The sequence below is a fragment of the Perca fluviatilis genome, chromosome 3 (assembly GCF_010015445.1).
Source record: "Perca fluviatilis chromosome 3, GENO_Pfluv_1.0, whole genome shotgun sequence".
NCBI lineage: Eukaryota > Metazoa > Chordata > Actinopteri > Perciformes > Percidae > Perca > Perca fluviatilis.
This window is the reverse complement of record NC_053114.1, coordinates 36,302,092-36,324,831: the sequence shown is the minus strand read 5'-3', so window position 1 is coordinate 36,324,831 and position 22,740 is coordinate 36,302,092. Positions and strand designations below refer to the sequence as shown.

The window sequence follows — 22,740 nt, the reverse complement described above, 5'->3', positions numbered from 1 at the left end:
AAAGTGAAACAGCCTTCGGTCAAATAACTAAATGATGTAACAATAGGTAAAACCCTTTTCTTCAATATAGTATTAAATCACCCATGATATTAGGTTGCAATCAGTAATGGCTGGAGCTGATGATGAGATATACTGTATAAGCATTATTATTCTTAATTCTTTTTTTAGTTTCTCAAATCTGCCTCCATACTTCAAGTACCACTGAATAAAGTTTCATGCTGCTCCAACTTCTGCACTTTCCCTTCATTCTTGCAAAGAATAAAAAAAGAAATCACGTTTCATCATGTTTTCCATTGCTGATTTTGGACCCTTTTTAGGGGGGCTCAAGCCAGGTTCAAAGCGCTTGAAACAGGTTTAATATTCAATGTCGCTGTCGTGTCGTGTGTCAGGATTAGTTCCATCATAGTGTTAATAGTGTCAAAAAACGCTAGCTGACGTTGTTCAGTAGCTATTTTAGAGATTAGTGGCTTATGAAATTACCAATTTAGCAAGGCACTCTAATTAGGGTCTGAGCCCCCTAAAGGTCTGATCCTAGAATCGCCCCTGATGTTTTCAACAGTCCCAACTTAGCAGGACTTTTAAAATGTTTGAGTATATTCAAGAATGTATCATAACAGGATAAAAACGCACGGAACACTTCATCATCCCCCACTTAATCCGAATCGAGCCAGTTAGAATCAAGTATTCATTAAAGCCATAGACACTGATGAAATAGTAAAATAGAAACTGTTATATTCCCTTTTTTTTTTAGATAATGTTTTGGACATTTTCAGGCCTATATTGACAGTACAGCTGAAGAAATGAAAGGGGAGAGAGAAGGGGAATGATACAGCAAAGGGCTGCAGGTCAGAGTCAAACCCGGGTCCACTGCATCAAGGAGTAAACCTCTATATATGGGCACCCGCTCTACCAACTGAGCTATCCGGGCACCTGATATTCCCTTTTTATAATATTGGCAAAGTGTTGCTTCAACAGATATCTGTAAAGGAACACCTGCCATTGCAGTTACAGCCTCAGAAACTGGAGCAGTGAGACTTGATGCTCCTCTCTGCTCTAGTGCAGCTTAGGCCTTGTAACTGGAGATGGTTGGTGTTGGTCTCTTCTTGTCACGCGATCATTCACCACATTCCTTAGTCGCCTCTGCCAGGCTGACTGACCCTCCAAGCAAAGCCTCTTCGCTGAAGGACCATCTTCCTCCTCCTCCCCTTCTCCCTCCTTTTCCTCTTCTCTATCCAGTGATACCACATAGCATCGCCTGTTGGGTGACCTGCCCGTCCTGATCATGTTATTTATCTCACGCAGACACTGTGGAGAGACGGGAGGGATATTTGTAGCAATATTCATCCGTAACTTATTTACTTAATCATATTTAACTGTGACTTAATCACTGAATCATGATGAAATCAATACTTTATCTCCGTTAAAAAGGTGTACTAATAAAAATGTATATCCAATACCTTCTACCTACACTGTGAACAAATTGAATTTTGAACAATTTCATCACATAAAAATGTTTCCATTATGTCCACAAACCTCTCGGGGGCTTGAGTTGAAGTAGTACGAGAGTCCGGGTGTACGGGGGGGAGTGGCTTCTGTGTTGTGTGGTGAAATGTAGATGGAGTGGCTGCTGGACAGCCGCTGTCTGCGAGGAGATGCTTTCCACTGCCGGGGGTATGGAGACAAAGGAGGAGTGTCTCCCTACACAAAGAGTAACACAGCATGTGTTAAAAAAAAATCCCATCGTAAGTGATGTAGTGATACAGTATTAGGGCTGCACAATATATCGTTTTTTTATCGTCATCGCAATATCAACTGGCACAATAAACACATCGCGAAATGCTGCAACATATCGCAAAAGACACTCAGAGATTTTTTTTGTGTTAGAAGAAAGAAAATATCAGCAGAATACTGCAATTTAAAATGAAACTGTCATTCTTTTTTCAGTGGTGCCTTTTGTATCCAATTTAATGTTTAATAATAACGAATAATAACGAATGTTAGATATGATTTCCTTTGGTTTGTTTTAAATTCAAAAAGCAATTCGTTGTATTTAAGCACAATACTGAAAGCGGCAGAAATGCAGAACTGACTACACTTTTAATATCAGTTTATTTATAAGTAGTAAGTAATATCGTTATCACGATATTCAACAACGTTATCGCATATCGCATATTTTCCTCATATCGTGCAGCCCTATACAGTATTATGATATTTGACATATACATTAATGGGCTTTTGGGTTTTTGTGATCTCAGCTTGTTACTTCCTGTTCTTGTTTAGTTGTCAAAATTCTGAGACTTAAAATGGTTCACTTACTGCAGAGGTTGGCGCAAACTGCTTGGCAAAGTGCTGCATCTTTGTCGTGTAGATCTGGTTGTAAAAGTAAATAAGATTTCCCCTCTCCTGGCTTTGTTCTGGGTAATGTGTTGACAGTGTGTTGGGGGTTGGGATACTGACGCCGTGGTTTCCATTATCTGTAATCAACAATGTAATAAATAGTCGCCTCTCACCGTAGAATTACAGTACATTGTTTCCCATTCCATTACTGATATAATGCAGGTAATATAGTGTGAGTTATTGTGGTAACTTGATGTGTTTCATTTTTTATACAAAGAGTAATTGCTGTCCAGCAACATAATACGTGACTTATGGCTGACATAGATGTGCTGCCTAAAGGGCTTCAGTTAAAGGTAACATGTTGGTGGTGGAGCCAAAGAGGAAAACTGGAAATCTGGAAAATCTGGCCAAGAAATTCTCTAACATGATGCTGGTGATGCTCCCATGTTGGTGAGTCCAGCTGTAGATGTTAGATGTAGTGTTTCATTTGGGCTAACAGGATGTGTCTGTCATTGCAATAGCAAAATCAAAGCATGTGTAATCTTTTAATTAAATTAGCATTGTTTTAGCAACTTTGCGCAAAACAATAAATAAAAAGTTGCAAGTAAAAATCATTTAGTAAGTAAAAGGCTAAACAAAGTGGCTAAACAAACAAATTTATAGTAATATGAGTATAAAGAAGGAAAAGTTAAATTAATATATACTGATGTATTTCTTAATCTGTGTAAATCAGCTTGTATTCCTCACCTCCGGGTAATGAGAGGAAATACTAATTCCATACTGTATTTTCCTGCATGCAGATGAGTGAGTGTACTCGTTTTTGTTTTTTTTTCTTCACATATTTTACATACAAGGGTTTCTTACTGTTGTTTCCAGTGAGATCATTTTCTGTCTCTCTTCTGGACATCAGCACATTTTTGCAGACCTGAGAACAGAAAATGTCTGTGTTCATAACTTTTGAACTAATATAGCTGAAACCTTAATCACACTTTCAGTATGTTAACAACACAATCTGTCAATTTGATGCCACAGTTTTGATATTCAGTAACATCTAAGTCACACATCTTATATTTTAATTATCCAATTTTGTAAGCAATTTAGCTTCTTGATATGACAGTGACAGAGAGTATGCATCAGCCACACTGTTTCTTATCAAAAAAATAAATAAATAAATAAATAAAAACTTACACTTTTGCTGGCAAGTGGCTGAGACTTGTAGCACTTCATTATGCGTTTGAAGGGTATCTCCAGCTTTGTAATCTGTAAAAGCAACGCCATAAATGAATAATTGATTATGTAATATGTGTTGTTACAGTACATGCCGGAATCTGAATGGAGTCAAACCATAAACCTTTCCTGGAAAAAAACTATTATGCAGGTGACATAAGCTGCATCAGGACAACACACCACAAATGGACAAAACTTAAGTATAAAATGGTAAACACCAGCATGTTTACCAGTCCTTCCAGAAAAATGCAGAGTTTTTTTGTGATTGTTGCAGGCAAAAATCCTTGATTATGCGGCACGTTTTCTTTAAAAATGCAATGGAATAAGTGGGATATTTAGGCAATTTTATGCGATGAAATTGCGGGAACTTGCAAAAAATGCGGGAACTTGCAAAAACTCTGGTTTGATGAAAAAGAGAAGAAAAAGTGATTCCCCCAACACCCTCCTTTTTTTGAACTTAATTTCCAAAAATAGTTTACAGATATTCAGTCATTGCAATAAGTAAACAAATAAGATACAAATAATATATACAAATAATATAATATTAAAGTAAAAATAAAAGTAATAGTCTAAACAGAGGGAAATAAAAGATACAAAAGAGACAGACTTTCAAAAATCTTTAATAATATAGACAGCAGGAGCACTTAAACAGATAATATCAGATATTAAGATAGCTTTCTTATTGGATACCAACTTAAGAGACTCAAATGCTGCGTTCATGCCACCTCGGAATAACAGGTACCGCCCCCCTGGTTACGTTGTTTTTCCGACTGGCAGCGTTCACATGGTCGGGATGCGCGTTCTTCTTCTTCTGTTATATTGGCGTTTGGCATAACAACTTTTTGCATGACTGCCACCAACGGTTGGCCGTAGCCTAGAGCATCAGGTGTGTGAAAACATGGAGGCCACAATAACAAAATATTTTCTGCTGTTTTGTTATGCGAGCATCCAAACAGCACATCGCCGGTGTTTGTTTGTGTTATCTGCAGGACAACGAACGGGAAAAGACACGGATAATGTGTTGTTTTTTTATACATAGGCCTATTTATGAAAAATGTTAAACATGTTATGTCTGTGTATGTTTCTTGGCAGAGGCGTTTGTCCACAATAAACTTAAGTTAAAATAAAGTTTATTGTCATTGAAATATGTTCAGTGAACCAAAGTCGCCTCCATCAAACGTCAGTTGTCAACAACGCGTCACCAACTGGGAAACTCGGTTATCAAAATCCAGCCCGAGTTTCCCACCTCTGATTCCCACAGGAAGTTAGGTGAATGGTGACGTTTTCACTCGGAAAAACGTTTTTCCGATGTCCATGAACGCACGGTAAGTATCAACCTCAAACACCTGCTTTTCGATGATGTTCACGTCGCGTAATTACGTCACTTCATAACGATCCCATGGTAACAGGGGAAAATGGCTGCTCTTGTGTGAAGTAAACGCAACATTTTTTCAACTTTCTGCTAAGCTATATGTGACTTTTTTGCAACCAAAATGCGGGGATTATGAAATCATGCAAGCCCCGCATATTTTGCACGGAAATCGGCAATTTATGCAGTGAAAGTGCGGCATATTTGAAAAAATGCGGCCCCCGCATGAATATGCGGACTTGATTATGCATTGAATTATGCGATCGCATAATCGCGTTTTTCTGGAGGGACTGGTTTACCAAATCAACAAATGACCATAAATAAATAAGGTGCTGAGAGAGTACTCTAAGAGCTATCAAAGTCCACACAGCACTCCGGGATGGGAAAAAAACGTGCTCTGGTTTATTGGCATTTCTTTAAACCAATCACAATCATCAGTCATCATTGGGCGGTGCTAAGCGCCAGACGGAGCCACGGTGCCGCTGCAAGATAGCCCCGGGAAGGAACTTCTTTTGGTGGAACATGTGTACGTTCAAAAGTTGTTTTAGTCGTGCAACAGAAAACTCAGATTGGACAGATAGTCTAGCTAGCGATCTGAGGAGCAGCTAACCATAGTCCTCATAAATTGACCGTAGTTTAAAATTACAACACAAAGAAAGCGAAAGGTACCGGACATTCGGCCGGAAAAAGGGACATCCGGCGGAATTTCCGGCAGCACCGGAGCAATCCCGGAAGTGGATATACTGTAGACTAATCAAAGCCCACCTTAGGTATAATGTAGATGGCACACAGGAGCAGTTGGTCCAGGTGACGGTCTACCATGAGGTCAGTGGAGTGGACCAGAGAGTATTCAAAACCAGTCCAGATCTTCAGCCGCAGCTCATCACTAATGTTCAGTGTGGAACACAGCTCCCTCAGACGCTTACCCATCAAGCTGTAAACCTGAGCCAAAGAGAAAACATCACCATACTAAACATCTCTAAATATTCCAAACAAATGATTACCATTCCCATATTACATTGTGTCAGTGTTATAATATACAAACATAGTGTATAATATATAGTAAAAGTAAAGTTTGTCAATTTGATCAGCTGGACATGAGCTAAACAGCACAGAATACAGTGTGGTCTGTCACTAACTCCTGCATCATTTTAATCAACTTTAATGTAGATTAAATTATTATTATTATTATTATTATTATTAGATGTATATTAGCTGGCTTTTTTTTTCTCTCTTGATTGAATTTTTAAATGGTTATTGTAATTGTGGCTCCAAATAACAGTTATCGTCACACTCGAGCAGAATGTTATGGTGTGGTAGATTAACTGACCTTGCGGGCAAACAGATGGAGGGGGTTGCTTCTCTGAGGCCTGTTTCCAGCTGACGGGGAACGCTGTTGGTCAGTGCTGTCAGACAGTACAGCTCCCAAATTGAGATCCACTGGCAAAAAACAGTCAAATCCATAATAAAAATACTGTAGTCCGTTTTCAATTACAATTTGTTTGAAAAAGGGAGCTTTGACACTACGGGTATACCTCCTGGTCGGTTTCTGTCAGGCTGAAAGTCTGTTCTCTCTGAATCTTCAAGCTGTGTAGGAAGCATCACCTGCATATGACATAAAACCCCTGATTAAAGCCACGTATGCGTGAAAAAAACACTACTGCTTCTGCTGTTTTGATAAAGGTCTGTGATTCGGTCAGTAGAAAGAAACATTTGAATCGTATCTCTAATTTAATCTCACTCAGAAATTGTATCACCTTGGAAGAACCTTGATTATTACATCTTAGATAACTCCTGGTGCCAGGTAAAGTGTTTTTTGCGTGTTATTGCCAACCTGTTTGCAGGTAGGCAGATGGCCCTCGTTGGCTCTGATGTCTTCCCACAGCGGCGAGTCGCTGGTCCAGGCCAAGCTCTCCAGAACTTTCTCTTGAACTTGGGCGAGGTGTCTGACTACAGCGCGAGGCAGGCCCACTTCAGCCCGCAACACCAGCTCAATCACCTGTCAGACCATAGGAAAACAAAATGGAGGACGTAGGTATCCTCAAAACTGGTGGTGGCGGGGATGTTGCTTTGGTTCAAATCTCAAACCAGATGGGAAACTATCTGGTAAAAAAAAAAAAACTGAGTCTCTACTCCCTCAGAAACCACTGTTAAGATTCACACGAGACAGGAATGTAATGAGTTTCTGCTGTGGAGAAATTATTCAGTGTGTCTGTTCATAAGTGTCCGTTTTAAAGTAACAAATATATATGCTGAATTGGCATCTATATTGGCTAATGCAAACCCTGACAAATATTTGTAAAATCCTGTCTGTGCACATTCTCTTATTTCATGGACATTTATTAAATGACATGCATTTTTCATTGAATGTACATACATGTGCAAACATGTGAACACCTACAGTAAGTATACAATAAAGCAAGCAATAAAAGCAAGCTTGGGCACACCTTCAGGAAGTGATATGGTGCCAGTTTTAAGATCTGAAGGAGAAGGGGAAAGTCATATGGTAGATGGTTTGAGGATATGGTAATCTCCAGACAACAGGCCACCAGACAGCACTGGAAAAGATCATTCTCCAAGATGACCTGCGACAAACACACGCACATCACAAAACGAAAATGTAAATGAAATTTAGAGATCAAAACTTTGATTTTAAAAAGGCTCAGGAAGGACATACACATATAGTAACTATAACCCATTCTGTATCACTCAGTGGCCCCAGTGTGCAGAAAGGGTTTTGTTAAACAGCAGTTCCACATGTGGCCACATGAGGGCAGTACACTGACCGAGATGTCACTGATGCCCAGCCTCTTCCTCTCTTGACTGGCAAGGCACTCGAGGATCCTGTAATACCAGATCCTGGCTTCACAGCAGCACTTTGCTGCCAAATCTGTGAACAGTATCACATGGATTGTGTGTGACATGTATCAACAACAAAAGTTTCTTTCAGAATCTGATACCTGTCATTAAAAAACACTCTCTAGCCATGTGGGGATTTAAAATACTGTAGGTGAGCAGAGAGTGGTTACATGCTCTGCTCAAAGAGACGTTGTTGCTTCTGATAGAAACAGTGATCATAAAATCAACCATAAAAATTCTAGGCTAAAAACCATTAACACCGTGCAGCCTCTAATTATCTGTCCTCCCGAAATATTGAACATAAGGTAACAGAGTTATTTAAATGTGAATGCATTTATCTCCAGAAATCTCTGAAGTTACTATCACATCCCCTCGTTCCCCTTACTGTAGGATCATTAATCATTTAAGTATACCATTGGCGTTCTCATTTCCTGCATTGTCCCTGTGGTGTTGCAGAAATGTGCGTAGCATAGATGTCAGTCTCGTTTCAATCACCTCGGTTGGATCTCTGGAGCAGGCCCTGAATCAGAGGAATCATATCAGTTAGTATAGTAGCATAGAGGTTAAATGAACGGGAGTTGTTAGAAAACATTTAAAGTATTTAAAAGGCCACACAAGGTTTCTCAAAGCCCTCGCCGCAACTGTAAAATAATTTAAAGAGTATACAGGAACCTCCTAAACTAAACATAATTTTTGTCTTAATGCAAACCTGTGTGCCCAAGTAGCCCTTGTTATATAGTGTCAAAACCAAAGCTATGTGGAGTGATATTGCAGTAACACTACAGAGACAGCATTCTCTCTGTGACACTGATGAATTATTTAAGGTACTTTGTGGTTTATTGTAACTGGTATAGTGTGTTGTTACACTACTTGTTGTGTACTAACATAACACACGGAGATAATGTTGTAATTCTGAGATTCCATACCGACAAAATGGCCGCTGTGTGAGTGATACTGTAAGACGGCAGCGCTAACCTGAACACAGCAATCAGACAGTCACTAGGGCCAAACCTGAGCCGCCCTCGGTTACCCTGAGGCCCGGTTGCCATGGCGAAATCCACGCTCACACAGGATGAGAGTCAACACTGGAATGGGCACCTAAACAAGGAAAAGGACATTAGAAACAATCATTTCAGTGCAGTACAATCTGGCATCATCAATTAACCACTAAATAAATACAATTTGTAAAAATGGTTAAATGTCATATTTTTATAGTTTGCTTTATTTTACATTTACTATTTTCATGTATCTTTAGCTTCATATCACTCTGATACTACTTTTTTTCTAAGAAGCTAGGCATAATGACAACACTCACATATTGTACTTATTAAAGTGATGTTTCACCCTAGAAACTGCACCAAAACCACAGACTGTAGAAGAACATGGCCAGGGTTTCTGTGAAGTCAAATGGCCAGCCTTTCCAAAGCTAAACAATCTGCATACCAGCATCTCACAAATCTACACATTACATCTTGTTTGAACGCAAACACAAATGTACCTACCAGGTTTAGGCTAGTGGTTGTTACTTCCTGTAACCAAGTCAGTGGCCCAGCCAATAAAGCCAACCAATATGTTTCAGCATGAAACTCTACAACTTGTGTACAAATAAATTACAGTAGTAATGTGTACGAATATTACTTAGTCAATCTTAGAGGTGCTAGTAGGTGGATTTTTGAACTTTGGACAGAGCTAGGCTAGCTGTTTCCTCCTGCTTCCAGTTTGTGTGCAAAATTAAGCTAATCCCCTGCTGGTTGGAGCTTCATATTTAGAATACAGAAACTGAAGAGTGGCATCAGTCTTCTCATTTGTGATGAGTCACATGTGGGATGAGCGTGTAACAAGAGGACTATTTTAGAAGCCAGAGAAGACTTGTGTCTGTTAGACTGCTTGGCAAACAAGATCATTTTCAGCTTAAGCCACTGTTCTGTGTTCTTTGTCAGCTTCCATTACAGGAGCTTTAGTCCCAGGCTGTATGATGTGAACAGTGATCACAGGTGATCGGAGGCCATGGGTCTTATCCAACACCACTTGTAATGGGGTATTTTTACATAGTTGTAGTACTATTGGTACTTTTACTTAGAAAATGAATTCCTCCACTGGAAAAAGCCCTCTTCTCTACCTCACCCATTTCAGTTTCTGTGTGTGTTTGTTCCCCTCCACGTCCGGCCTCTATGGACACTCTGTTCCTCTAATCACTCCCACATGTGCTGTTTATCATTCTTTTACTGTCCTCACTGAGTCAGACAGACCTGCAGACGGCATGTGGTGATACACGTGTGGGTGTGTGTGTGTGGGTGTGTGTGTGTGTGTGTGTGCGAGATACAGAGAAGTGAACACAAGCTGAGAGACCAAGGAAGCTGGGAGAGGTTGCACGATACTGAACTGTGATTGTGTTTCTTCATCGGTCTTGTAAGTCTATACAGGCTGGGCACCATGTGTGCAGGACACTTATTTATACAAATCAAATATAACCATACTCATCAACTTTTATTGTGGTAATGAACCTAATATTTCCTCTTCATGGAGCCATTTTTAGGAATGGAATTGTAAGGTAAAAGTTTTGTTGTGAAGTAGGGGCAGGACATAATAAGCTATTTGCTTCCGCCTGCTCCTTCTCGAACTAATCCTTTTTTATTATTTATTTATTTTATTTTAATTTTCTGGATTGTTCGTGTTTTATTTTTGTGGTTTTAAATTTTTGTTTTCTTTTGCAACATTGTTGATTGTTCGAGATAAATAATAAAATGAAATGAAAAATGAAATTTTGAGGCCATCACTTTATCATATTTAGTTAAACATGTTATTTAAACATACTTTCTTTTGGAGATACTATATATTAATAGTCAAAGTCAGTCTAGCTGCCTGTTGTAAAAAGCTCTTTTGACTTTCTTCCTTAAAACATTGCTTGTCACACAGGCTGGTATTCTAAATAACACTTTCTTAATGAGCCTTTTTTTGGACAATGACAGTGGCTTTACAGCTAATAGCTTTCATTACTAGCTACCTTTATTTCAGCCTGCAACCATTTCCTCCACTAATGTCACACAGCTTTGCTATTAATAGTATTTGATTCTGACCTTTGCTATAACGCTCACGCAAGACGCTTCTTCACTCTTGCTTTATTTGTCTGTCTTCACACATCTCCAAGATAAGGTCCCTTTTATCCTGCGATGATCTTAATGAAGTTGTTAATGACGTGAATTATTGATCATTACTGCAGCTCATTTGTCTACTGCCTCAGGTCGGTTTGGCCCGAATGGATTTGAAAATGTTATTGTTAACATCAAAGGACTTCTTGTTTGACCTAGGAACCGCAGGTCTTATTTGTTGTATAGATGTCTAGGTAAATGACCAGCTTACATATGTTAAGATCAGGCATCCTTATTACAGAGTTAGAAAATCTCTACATCTTCCCATTCCGTTTTGTTTGAGAATTTAATTATTTGGGGTCAAATAAGGTTAATATGTTTTTACTGTTGTGTAATGCCAGGTTTGTCTCTGTGAGAGTGTAAACTAGGACATAACAGTAATAATCAGTGTAAGGAACAGAGAGACTTATATAAAAGATACTTCTTCACCAAAGCATATTTCCATAAAGTATTGTCCGGTGTGTCTGCAGTGTATTCTCTGTGGAGGGAGCAGAGACCTCAAGACCCCGTCTTTAATCTGAATGAGCATTGTCTTCACAGCACTGCAGGTTAATGGATTAAAACAAGCTTTCACTTGATTCACTTTATTCTCAGATGCAACACTTTCAAATACTGAAATCAGGAGAGTAGATCATGTATTTATGACACGTTATCTCTTCATCAGTCAATTTCGACAGCTGCAGGTTTAAGACAAGATATTTGTTGCAAGAAAACACTCAAAACTAATACAGACTGACTGTATCCGCGTTAGTAGGCACGCAGCTGCTCATACACACACACCGTATGAGACTTTGAGTCATACATATGACCTCCAGGCCCTGAATTATCTGATTAACCTTTGACAACCGATGGGTTAATGCGCCATTACTAAGGGTAGTCCCAGACAGCTTTCCATATAATGTCAGAATCAGTTTTAATATGTAAAAAACATACAGAGAATTTCTTTTTGTTGCTCTCAAAGCACACAGAAATAGACATACGGCTAAAAGCAACATCCAACACAACATGTTTTTTTTGGTGTTTTTATTTTCATGGAAACTCTGTAATAAAATCAGAAATTAATTTACACAGAAATGCACAATCTGCTGCCAATTTTTATGGGTTACACCCATTTCCTGTTTTCTTCACTGACAGAAGTTACAATGAAATAGGCCTAACTTCCACTTTCAGACACGTGCTAAGCATTTAAATGTTACACGTTACTGAATTGATGTCATTTTTTTGATTATCAATTAATCTGTATTGTAAGTGCATTAGGCCTGACTGCAATTGACCCATTTAAAATAGTCAATTGTAAACCGTAGAGTCTCAGTCTGTGCTACAGCATTTAGTTATTATAACTCATGCAGTAGTGGATGATGACAGTGTTACATTTAGCTCGTCAGCTGACTTTTCATGCAATATATCAGTCATGTCATCTAAGTTGAACTTTTGCCCTAATAACAAGAAAACTAAAGTCACATAGATGGTAAAAGTGACTTACCAGTGGCAGTCACTCGTATGAGTTGTCTTAGTTTCAAGAGGCAGATTGAGGGTCTTTTGCTCTAAGAATCCCCTGTACGGCTCTTATGTGTCCGGCTGGTAGCAGAGAAGTGGTGCAGCATGGCTCACAGCAGATAGAGGAAGTTCAGCTCATTGGCCTCTCTCAGACAAGCCCCAACTTGTCACTTGGGTCTTGTTGCTATGAGAAGCAGTGAACAGTTGTTGAAGTAACCTACACAGGCCACTGAGCGCCACCAAGAGGAGGAGTGGAGGACTTACAGTAGAGAGGAAAACTTGTTAACCCTTTGCTGAGGTTCAGCAGTTTAACTGTTTACCCACTGATGTGTTAAACCCTGCATGTGGTATTGGTTAAGAAGACAATTAGAAAAATGTTTGATGGACCTTTTCTTTTAACAGCAGCACTGTTTATTGTGAATCATAAAAGCTACCAATATGATGTGCAAAGAACATCGGTAACACCAATGACACATTTCTAGATACATTTAAGATTAAGTTGAACACCAACATTAAAACAGTTTTCAAAACGTTTATGCAATACTTAGGCTAGGTACCGTATCAGAAGATCATTATTTCCTGTGCCTTCCCACTAAATCTGCTTTCTACAGTGAGTGCCAGTGTGGAAAACGGATTGGAGCCGAACAGTAATAAAGTGTACACTTGTGGAGTGCCGTGAAGATCCCGACACTAATTTCTTGAATAAGGCGCCGAGACAAAGCAACAGGCAAGGCACGCTTAATTGATAGTCAGAAGAATATGTTTAATAAAAATAATTAAACCTCAATTTCCTCTATAGAACTTCATAGAAAGTAATCCAATAAATTACAAATGACTTTTAAGACGCATTTTCCTGCACTACATAAAGAATTATTTTGACTACACAGACCACAACTTGCAAATATTACAACTGTCCAATGAAGAAGAAGAAAAAAAAAAACTGACCAGGGTGACATTTAGGATATTATCAAGCTTGAAAATCAAAATACAAAACCAATGGTGCTCGTTTTGTCATCTCAGTGATAACATGTACGAAAACGGAAAGTAAACCTCATTGTACAGCAGTAGTGTGTTTTGTCATTCCTCTTGCATATTGGTCATTGTTTACTTGTGTTTAACACAGATTCAACACTGCCTCTCTAGCAGCAACAGTGCTTTGGGAGTCCTTGTACAGTTACAACCTCGAAAAAAAACAAAAAAACTTAAAGACAAGCAAAAAGTCCAATCTTTAGTCTACCATTTTTTTTCCATATGTGGCCTAAAGAGGTTTAGCACAGTCATCAATCCATCAACCCATCGCTGTGGGGCAACAAAAAAAAAAATGAAAAAGTCGTTAGATCAATCACCTACAGCAGAAGAAGCAATGGCTGGGTGTTTGCATAAGGGCACTACAAGTTTAAAGAGAGCAGAGGTGCAGATATACAAAATGACAGTGGCATGTTTAAGTTCATTGCTCAGACATAGAAAAATACTGTAATGTTAGTAATAAAAAAAAAAATATGCAATTGCATTGCAAGCAAAACCCATGACGAGGTCTATATATAACAAGCATACAAGGAAATCACTTTAAAGCAACATTGGAAATCAAAACGTGTCTTCAGTCTTTGTGTTCAGACCGCGGGGATGCTCATGGTTTCACCCACTACAGAACAATGCTACAGCAATACTTAAGAACTAATCAGACTGAGTTAATTCAGGGGAGTGGGGGGGGACAAAAACCTCACCTCAGAAATTATTTTGAAATGTGTTATCTAACAGTCCACTGTGTAACAGCAGTCCTAGAGCCAGAGAAAATTACAAAAGGTACTTCGGCTTGAGTGAATTCCAGTGTTTATGCGTATCCTGGTTACAGATGAACGTGAAAAATGCGCAGGGACGATGAACGAAATGCACAGGCATGGACGCGGAGCACAAATCTGAGCGGCTAGTTTGTCAGACAGTCAAGTCAAATGAGAGCGTGAGGTACAGGATAAGGGCACTTCTACATCTAGCTGAAGCTCCATTAATCAGCAGAACAGAGTCGAGACAAAGTGAAATACACACAACCAAGCTGCAAACTCCCACCAACACACGCTGCTATTGTTTAGCCCTTCCTGAAGCAAACCTGTCTGGCACAGTGTTAAATGTAATACTCAGACGATGACGATTACTACAATCTTAGAGAGGATTCGAACTATTTTGTGCTTGTGCTGTGCATGTTGTGTAAGACTTTGGTAGACAGTTGCTCATGTAACACAGAGTCCAAAGGACTGTAATTTCCTCCAAATTTCTTATGGCATGTTTGAAAGTCAAAAACACTTGTAATGGTAGTAGTTTTCTACTGGTCGTAGCCTTGCAAGGCACCCTCCTTAATACACAACATTCAAACTGGAAAGTTATGGAAGCGGGAGATACCAGGTGAGAGGAGTCCAGCCAAAGAAAACGCAGTGGAAGCTCTCAGTAAATAAAAAAATAAAAAAAAGGGCCTCTGACACACACATTCCAGCAGAAACGAGGACATTATGTACATGGAAAGCAAAATAACACCCATGCACATGTACATCTGCACAGTGAAGCCAATCCATCTAGCACAGTTGAGGTAAGATGCAGTCAAATATGCCGGGGTTGTTGTTGGAATTATTCTTCTACACAGAGACCACAAAACTAAGTCAAAACGTCAAAGGGCAGTTTTTTTGGCACACAGTAAAAGGTTGTTTTCTGTTCCCCACAGACTCCGATACTGTAGTCAAAATCGACAGATGTGCAAGTGAACGTGTATGCCTACTGGGAGTAGCTAAAGTGCGCCAGGGACATGTTGTGACATGTTGGTAAGGTGATGGTGAAAATGAGTTTCTTAAATCAGATAATGTGAAAAATTAAACCTCAAAAAAAATTAAAAAAAATAAAATAAAATCACAACAGCTAATTTAATTCAAATCCATTTGTCAGCTTCAAGCTCATGGGTTTTATAAAAAAAATTAAATAAAATACTTCTCCAGGTTTCCCCACAAATTTGATATTAAAGCGGACTCTTCAGGTAATTTGGGTTTCTAAAAAGTAAGCGAACTAATGCAGGAACAAACTCAAAATGATATGAAGGTAAGTGAAAGGTAAGTGAGGCTGCGTGAGTTGTGCACTGGGGTGGAACATGGCAGATAGAATCTACAGCTTCAGTGACATTCATTAGCTGCCCAAGTTATTGCTGACATATCCAACGTATGATCTGCAAAGCATAAGTGTCAACGAACCTGTAAAAGTACCGACTATTTACAAGAGAAACCAAAGTGTTTGTCAAGTGTCATTCCCCCAACCCCCAACAATCAAAATATATTAATAGTACAGCTCAACGAGCATGTCGATGTGGTTTCACTTTTTTAATAAAATTAAATCCTGACATAATTACAATAATGCCATTTTTTGTTGCAATTGTACATAATTGTGGTACAAGTTCACAGAGTTCAGAAATCTACTAAAGTCTGACATGCAAAATGTCTCAAAACAAGACTGTACCTTGTGAACAAACACTGAAATTTTATTTCAGTTCATTTTAAGTCAGTTTTTCCTGTTTTTTTTTTTTTTTTTTAAAAGGTTTTTGTAGTCTTTATTACACAACATTTTAGTTAGTTCTTGTATTTACATGTAAAGAAATCGCAACATTAAGTGCTGGAAAATCCATATATATGTGAATATATGTTTACATTTCTAGGCGATACATAAATAAATTTATAATTATATATTCATAGGATCATTCCTAATCACTGGAGTCTGAATCATCTGATGAAGAAGAGCTCCCAGACTCTGATGAAGATGACTCAGCTTTCCCCGAACCCTCAGGACCACTGTTTTCCTTTTGTTCTGCAGAGTCGTCTTCTTCTTCTTCTTCGTCTTCTAATGCCTCGTCATCCTCGCCTCCGTCCCTTTCTGCCGCTCGCCGAGCTATCTCCTGTGGCGATGACTGGGAGACTGCAGGTGGAGGAGGACGAGCAGGAGGTAGGGTGGGGTCACTGTTTGAGCTCTGCGGCTGTGTGGCAGACACAGGAAGGTTAAGGCCTGGAGTGAGAAGCATCCCTGGGTAAAGCATACTGGAGAGTAACAAGGGGTTAAGAGACAGTGGGTGACCGGAGGCTGCAGAGGCAGCTGAAGCACTTTGTGGGGCGGTAGCAGAGGAAGCGGAGCTGGAAGTGGAGGAAGGAGTCGAGTTTGAGCCCTCTGTCCTTTCTCCTTTGGTGTCTGAGGTGTGAGAGGGGGCTTTGGAGGCAGACAGCTCTCCTGTCACAGCGCCGCTGGTTCCCTTTGTCTTCTCCTCAGAGCCTGCTGTGCCTTCCTGAGCAGGCTTCCCGAGCAAGCTGCTCATGCCAAGCAGGTTTGGCAATCCAGCCATACCAGACAGCATCATGGGAAACATGGCAGCTAAGTTACTTGCAGCCAGGTTGCTAGCGTCGGACGGCAGCCCCATCAGGCCCGCGGTGAGCTGCAGGGACTGTAAGCTCTGGAGGTTTTGCTGGAAGGCCTGCAGGCTGCTCAGGTCCATTCCAGAGAGGAGGCCGTTGGCCAGCAGGGGGTTCAGACCCAGGGCGGAGGCTGCTGGGTTGGGTGCAGCAGCGCCTGCCGCCGCCGCCACCTTAGCCAGAGGATTCTTAGGTCGCCGTCCACGCCGGCTCACCTCCTCAGGAACGATGGGTCCCGTCAGGATCCTGTCAAACATGCTCTCTGGGAGGTAACCCTGGAGAAAACGTGGAAGATACATGCAGGATTAGCAGTTTTACACAGCACAGCTAAAGATGATTTTTCATTACAAATATCATAGTATTAATAACAGTAGGGAAAGTAGTGTAAAACAGTAGGGTAAACAAACACATTCATTGCTAGTTTATTAGGTACAGCTAGCTAAAACTAATGCAGTCTACTACAACAGCCATGCAACTAATCCTACATTCATGAAGGTTATATAACTTTGTTATATAACCTTAGCCTGCCCTCATTCATGTACAATATTATTAACACATCTCAGTATAACACAATTTAATTCAATAGAACCACAAAATAGAGCCTTTAAAATGTTCATAAAGTTGAATCCCCTAAAACAAGTCAAGGCCTCCATGAAAAGGATTTGTTGCTGGGCAGTTGGCTGCATTACATTTGACTAGAAGTACGTTATAAAATGACTGTTACATCAAGGATTTTTAACAGTGTCAATATACAAAGTCCCAGTGAAAGTTTTCATCTGATGAATGTGTTACTTCGTGACTCACCGACTGTTTGACGACATCAGCCCATTCAGGTGGGACTCCGTACTCAGGGTTCTCCTGAAGGAACCGGCACAGATCCTTCAGAGGAGGAGCAAAGGCTCCACCAACCTACAGGAAGGATGACAGGCAACATGAACAAACGCACAACAGGCAAGATACATATTTTACATTTAGGAAACATGCCGTCATCTCAGGTGCGTAAACACCACTCTGTCAATCATACTGCAAATCATTTAAATATCACTTACTTAACAACCTTGTTTAAAAAGGGATAAGTAGTAGTAGGATCTAATTTTAAAGTGAAATTATTGACCGTTAATGGCATAATTTTTGAAGAATTTTTGAAAGTGTTTGAGGATGTTCTCAAACCCACATATAATACCACACACACAATACACACCTTGCGTGCATTTCTCCTGTTGATGATCTGGACCCTTTCCTCTCCCGTCAGGCTGTTCACATCAATCTTGTTGGGGTTCCTGCAGCGGTGCCTCTTCTGCTTCGGCCTACCGTCCTGGAAGTGGAACTGCATTTGCATCTTATTTACCCCCTGGAAAATTAAATGGAAAAAATATGTCATGTTGACAGAAAATGTCTAACTGCAGTGACTTTTCTGCACGAGCTAGCTATTAGTTGACAAGGTGTTGCATCAATTGCATTAGAAAAAAAAACTCTGCCCCTGTGGGTGTATTTATCTGACAGCAATACAGTATGTACAGCATATTTATTATTCCATGAAATCCTAATTTCAACTATCTGAACATTTTTGATCTTTATCATGACCTTCAACTGCATGTTAACTCATCCCACGTATTTACCTTTAACATAACCAGAAATAAATCTTTCTTTCCTGTAACGCCACAAAAAAAAAACCTGTATGTTATAGGAAAAAATGGACTCACAGGGATAAAGGCTCCTGTGTCTGCCACAAAGCCAGGGTGCTCCATTAGCCACTGTTCTAGATCTTTCCTCCTGGGAGCGTCGTCCCCAGCGAGCCGGGTGCCATCTTTGAGGTTGATGACAGGGACCCTGGTGTCAGTGTCCGATGGGACCTGACTGGAGCTCTGGCTGAAGCCCGGCACAGGGGCCACAGCCATGCCCACCTGGCCAATACCACCCCACCCTGGAGGCACCTGGAGATTAGTGAGCAAAGAAAAGTGTTTTACATCATTTACATTACATCATATACAGCAAACTTTGGCAAACTAACTTTATTATTTTACATTGTAATCTGTACATAAATAACTATTATGGCACACAAGCTCCTTAGTTAACTGCTTACCTGATCAGGAACAGCAGGGACTCTACCCCTGTTCATGAAGAGCAGGTCCATCCCTTCCACGTTCTTCCTCCTCCCCCTCCTCCTCTTAACCACTGGCTGGCCATCCAGTACTCCGTTGAGCCTCATCTGACCAGTAAGACCTGGAGGCACTGCAGAAGACGCACCCTGTTAGCTGTGAACTACTGTGTCAAATTTTTATTTAAAGAGTAATGATGAAGCTTTGAGATACATCTGGAAATTTCACCTCTAGTTACTGTATTTTATGAAAAAGTCCAGATATATTTCAGACTGAAAATGTTCCACTTAAATATCTGTGTAAACAAAGCGAGTAGGGCTACAGAAGTTGGCTAGTGTCTATGTGGTCTTCAAGTCACCACATATTATACTTTGCTACCATCTAGTGGGAGTAAAGGAAAACAGGATGGCTCGTCTCAACACATTCTGTATGCACCGGTCTCACTCCATTTGCTGCATTTTAAATATACACACCAGTCTGGAAGCTGCACTGAGGCTTGGTGATGTCTGCCAGGCCTGTGTCCGAGGCGCTCTGCAGCTCATGAAGCCGTGCCAGGTACTGCTGCTGGGCCTGGGGGCCCTCTTCCGACTCCAGGGGCCTCTTCAGAGGTAGACCTTGTTTCTGGAAGGTCAACTTCAGACCTCCCTCCTGCTATACACACAGACAAACAAAGGTGTTGGATACGCCTAGGAAGATTTATAATCACAGAAAAAAAAGAATTATAAACAAGGAGAAACTTTAGCTTCATTTGTGTTTTTCTAATTCTTCTCAGACTGTTTAGGGAGCTTTCTCTGTCCGTTTGTCTATCCAGCTATTTAAGGCTCAATGCAAATTTGTCTTGTGTTATTTCCACATTTCTAGGTATGTTGAATTTCTATTTATGTCAAATTATCTAATTTATAAGAATGTCTTACAATGAAGGCAAACATGTTTAAGGTATTTTCTTGTTAGTAGTATTGGAACAAATGGACACACAGAGGGTAGTAGCTATTAGGGCAGTGGGTCAGATCTATTCATAGTTTGGACTGTAGTGGAAAGCCATGCCAAAGAGATAGCTGCTGTCAGCATATACATATTGTACAGGTAAGAAGCAGCAGGTGTCTGAAGGTCTGCTTTGTAAAAAAAAAAACATACAATTTGGGAAAAGATCCTTGTCAAAAAGCAACATAAAAGCAAGGAATAAATGGAAGCAAGTCAGAGGCCTGCAAAGTTAATAGCCACATTGCCTAGAAGCATATTAGAGAACACCCACAGCCGAGGTCTCCATTTCAATCAGATTATAAGCAAGACTCCTTCAGTCCAGAGAGGCTTCAAACTGAACCTTATTATATTCTTATGACTGAGTGATTTGTGCTCATGTAATCACAGCCTCGGAGCCCAATTCAAATTGAGTGTGTGGGAAAAACGAGGAAGGCTGCTATTAAATTAATCTCTCCTCCTGCCAGGCAGTCAAAACCACTAATCACACCCAAAGGAAAGAAGGAAGAGAACCAGAGAAACATGCTGAACACGGCAGCTAGCACCAGTCATGGCAGCAGAAGTGGTAGGGTCCTACGATTAGGGCGAAGCGGAGGAAGGAGGGGAGGAAGGGAGAAATCAACATACATCGTTGAGTTTTACTGAGAACTCCTTGTTTTCTGCAACATGCTTGGTCACCTTTGACCCCTGTGGTGAGGAAGAGGGGTCCTCGCACAGGCTGTTGGCGTTGTCCAGCAGCTTGGTGGTGTAGAAGGAGGCCACTGCACCTCCAGGCTCGTAGACCCGACGTGTTCCTGACCACTTGCCCTTCAGCACTGCCTGGCAGATGCTGTCCAGGCGGTTGATGATCACACGATCCTGAATAAACAGCACAATCAGCCCACTCAAACTCTTGTATCGGGTTGATTTCCCTTCTCCCCACTATGCTGCATGTTTTTAATATTGATTAGTTTTTATGACTTCCATCATTAAAAGTAATCAGAGACAAATACTTATTATATTCAATGATCAACTATTCCCCTTAGCTTAATACGCAATTTGATTTGTAAGCCATGCAGTTTTGTTGTCATGTACAGTATCAGTAACAGGAACTGGATTGCACACATGTACAGTAGTTCACCTTTGGCCAGTAGGATGCAGCGAGCATGTATCCTCCTCCCTGGAAAGGATGCGAGGAGTTGTTACTGATGCCGTTCTCGGCCGCATGAGTGTCTTGGGTTTCATCCAGTGTAGTGCTCAGAGACGCCACACTGTCCTCATCAAAGCCCTTTACAGTTGTTGCTGCCGGCACTGAGAATGTCACAGGACACAGAGACAGACCTGAGAAACACACCTAAACATTTTAAAGCATGCTCACTTCTTTGGACACATTTTTATATATCTCTTATTATTAAACACAGTCCTTTAGAGTCAGCAGCAGAAGAACTAAAGGAAAAAAAAAATTGGATAGTATATTTATTTTAAACAATCTAGATGGTTAGTAATTCAGTGAAACAAAACATTAAATGATAATTCTTTTTCACCTACACATTAGAAAGAGATTCTCACCTTTCTTCTTCCCTTCCCCTCCCTCACTTTCACTGTCCTCGGAAGAGGATGAGGAGGAGGACGAGGATGACGAAGAGCCAGAGGAGCAAGATGATGATGAGGAGGATGAGCTGGACCCGGAATGTGATGAGGAAGAAGAGGATGATGAGGAGGAGGAAGAGGAGCGTGATGAAGAGCTTGAGGAAGAGCCATCTGAGTCAGACTCTGAGCCACGCCTAGCCTCCCTGCGGCTCCTCTTGCTGGCCTTCTTAGGTTTCCTCTCAGAGGAGTTGGGTGTCAGGGGTTTGGTTCGCGCCGCCACCATCTGCCTCTCTTTATCCCTCATCTCAGACACCGGCTTCTCCTCCAGACCTGTGGGAGTAGCTGGTGCTTGAGGAGGGCTCCAACTCTCCCCCTGCTTCTCCCGGCCGTCCTCCCCCTCTGAGGCTAGTTCCACTTTAGGTACAACCCCACTGGGCTCTGCATCTCTCGGCGCGGGTGGAGGCAGTGGAGAGCCTGTCAACACTGAGCTAGAGGCCTGGCACTGAGGGTGTAGAAGCAGGGTGGATGTGTGCGATTGCTGCTGTGCAGCTTTTGTTTGGCTGTAGTTGCGTTGGGCAGCCATGAAGCTGAGCTCAGGGTCTCTCAGAATGTGGTAATCTGTGCGGCTGACGCCATGCTTGGCAGCTCCAATTAGCAGGTCATGGTCATGGGTACCAGCCTCCCACCAGACGGGCAAGTCAGAGCTCATCTGGCACAGTGGCAGGCGCTCATAGAGTAACTGATGGCGGATTACTTGTTCCCTCACCTGGCGAAGCAACTCTACTCTGTACAGTGTACGAGATGCTCGCTCCTCTGTGATGGGCTGGATGGTCAGAGACGGGTCCACTGCAGAGTCTGGAACAAAGACGAAGAAGTAGGTGTGAGAGAGAGTGTGTAAGAAGAAAATAAGTCTGCTCCACAGGTACAGGACAACCCAAAGACCTTTTTTTGTGCCTGGAGCTTAAACATCACTATGTTTGTCTTTCCACAAATGATTAACCTTATCAGCCCCTCTACCTCAGCCAACTTTTTATTAAGGTGCTACTGACCTCTCTCCAGCATAAAACCATTTACAGCTAGGAATAAATTTAGGTCAAACTGCACTAACCTTAAGCAAATGGCAACTAACTGACATTATGCTGAGAAAAGTGTATACGTTACATCAGGGCATGGTATATTACAGTATAAATACATAATATATTCTAATATGTGTGTATAAAAAAAGACGG

At 40.9% G+C, this 22,740-nt stretch overlaps 2 protein-coding genes across 14 annotated transcripts in view; both read right to left on the bottom strand.

Annotated features, from left to right (window-relative positions):
- Positions 1–734: 734 nt before the first annotated feature.
- LOC120556023 (retinoblastoma-like protein 2) lies at positions 735–12,630 on the bottom strand. Its single transcript, XM_039795333.1, has 14 exons — positions 12,425–12,630; positions 8,768–8,890; positions 8,206–8,312; positions 7,720–7,823; positions 7,381–7,518; positions 6,768–6,932; positions 6,469–6,538; positions 6,264–6,373; positions 5,699–5,875; positions 3,526–3,597; positions 3,202–3,262; positions 2,317–2,474; positions 1,534–1,698; positions 735–1,305 (listed from the first exon to the last, which is right to left on the bottom strand). Exons 2-14 carry the CDS (start codon positions 8,839–8,841, stop codon positions 1,054–1,056), a joined length of 1,653 nt encoding a protein of 550 aa, XP_039651267.1. The 5' UTR covers positions 8,842–8,890; positions 12,425–12,630; the 3' UTR covers positions 735–1,053.
- A 550-nt stretch (positions 12,631–13,180) lies between these two features.
- chd9 (chromodomain helicase DNA binding protein 9) overlaps positions 13,181–22,740 on the bottom strand; it is an 88,796-nt gene continuing 79,236 nt past the window's right edge. For 8 of the 13 annotated variants that reach the window (XM_039795318.1, XM_039795319.1, XM_039795330.1 and 5 more), the window contains 9 exons: positions 21,491–22,366; positions 21,063–21,262; positions 20,570–20,800; positions 19,438–19,615; positions 18,949–19,097; positions 18,569–18,799; positions 18,067–18,216; positions 17,670–17,774; positions 13,181–17,140 (listed from right to left, as the gene is read on the bottom strand). In XM_039795318.1, coding sequence (XP_039651252.1) covers positions 16,169–17,140; positions 17,670–17,774; positions 18,067–18,216; positions 18,569–18,799; positions 18,949–19,097; positions 19,438–19,615; positions 20,570–20,800; positions 21,063–21,262; positions 21,491–22,366 — 3,092 coding nt within the window. In that variant the 3' untranslated portion in view covers positions 13,181–16,168. The remainder of the gene's footprint in view (positions 17,141–17,669; positions 17,775–18,066; positions 18,217–18,568; positions 18,800–18,948; positions 19,098–19,437; positions 19,616–20,569; positions 20,801–21,062; positions 21,263–21,490; positions 22,367–22,740) is intronic. The other 5 variants (XM_039795320.1, XM_039795325.1, XM_039795326.1 and 2 more) reach the window with 5 other exon arrangements.

Bases quoted from the DNA above. Each gene is read 5' to 3' on its own strand.
- LOC120556023 (XM_039795333.1), bottom strand. From the start codon at position 8,841: ATGGCAACCGGGCCTCAGGGTAACCGAGGGCGGCTCAGGTTTGGCCCT. The intron at 6,933-7,380 runs GTGTGCCCAAGC...ATGGTCTGACAG, and splicing joins CACCATATCACTTCCTGAAG to GTGATTGAGCTGGTGTTGCG. The intron at 6,539-6,767 runs GTTGGCAATAAC...TGTCATATGCAG, and splicing joins ATCTGCCTACCTGCAAACAG to GTGATGCTTCCTACACAGCT.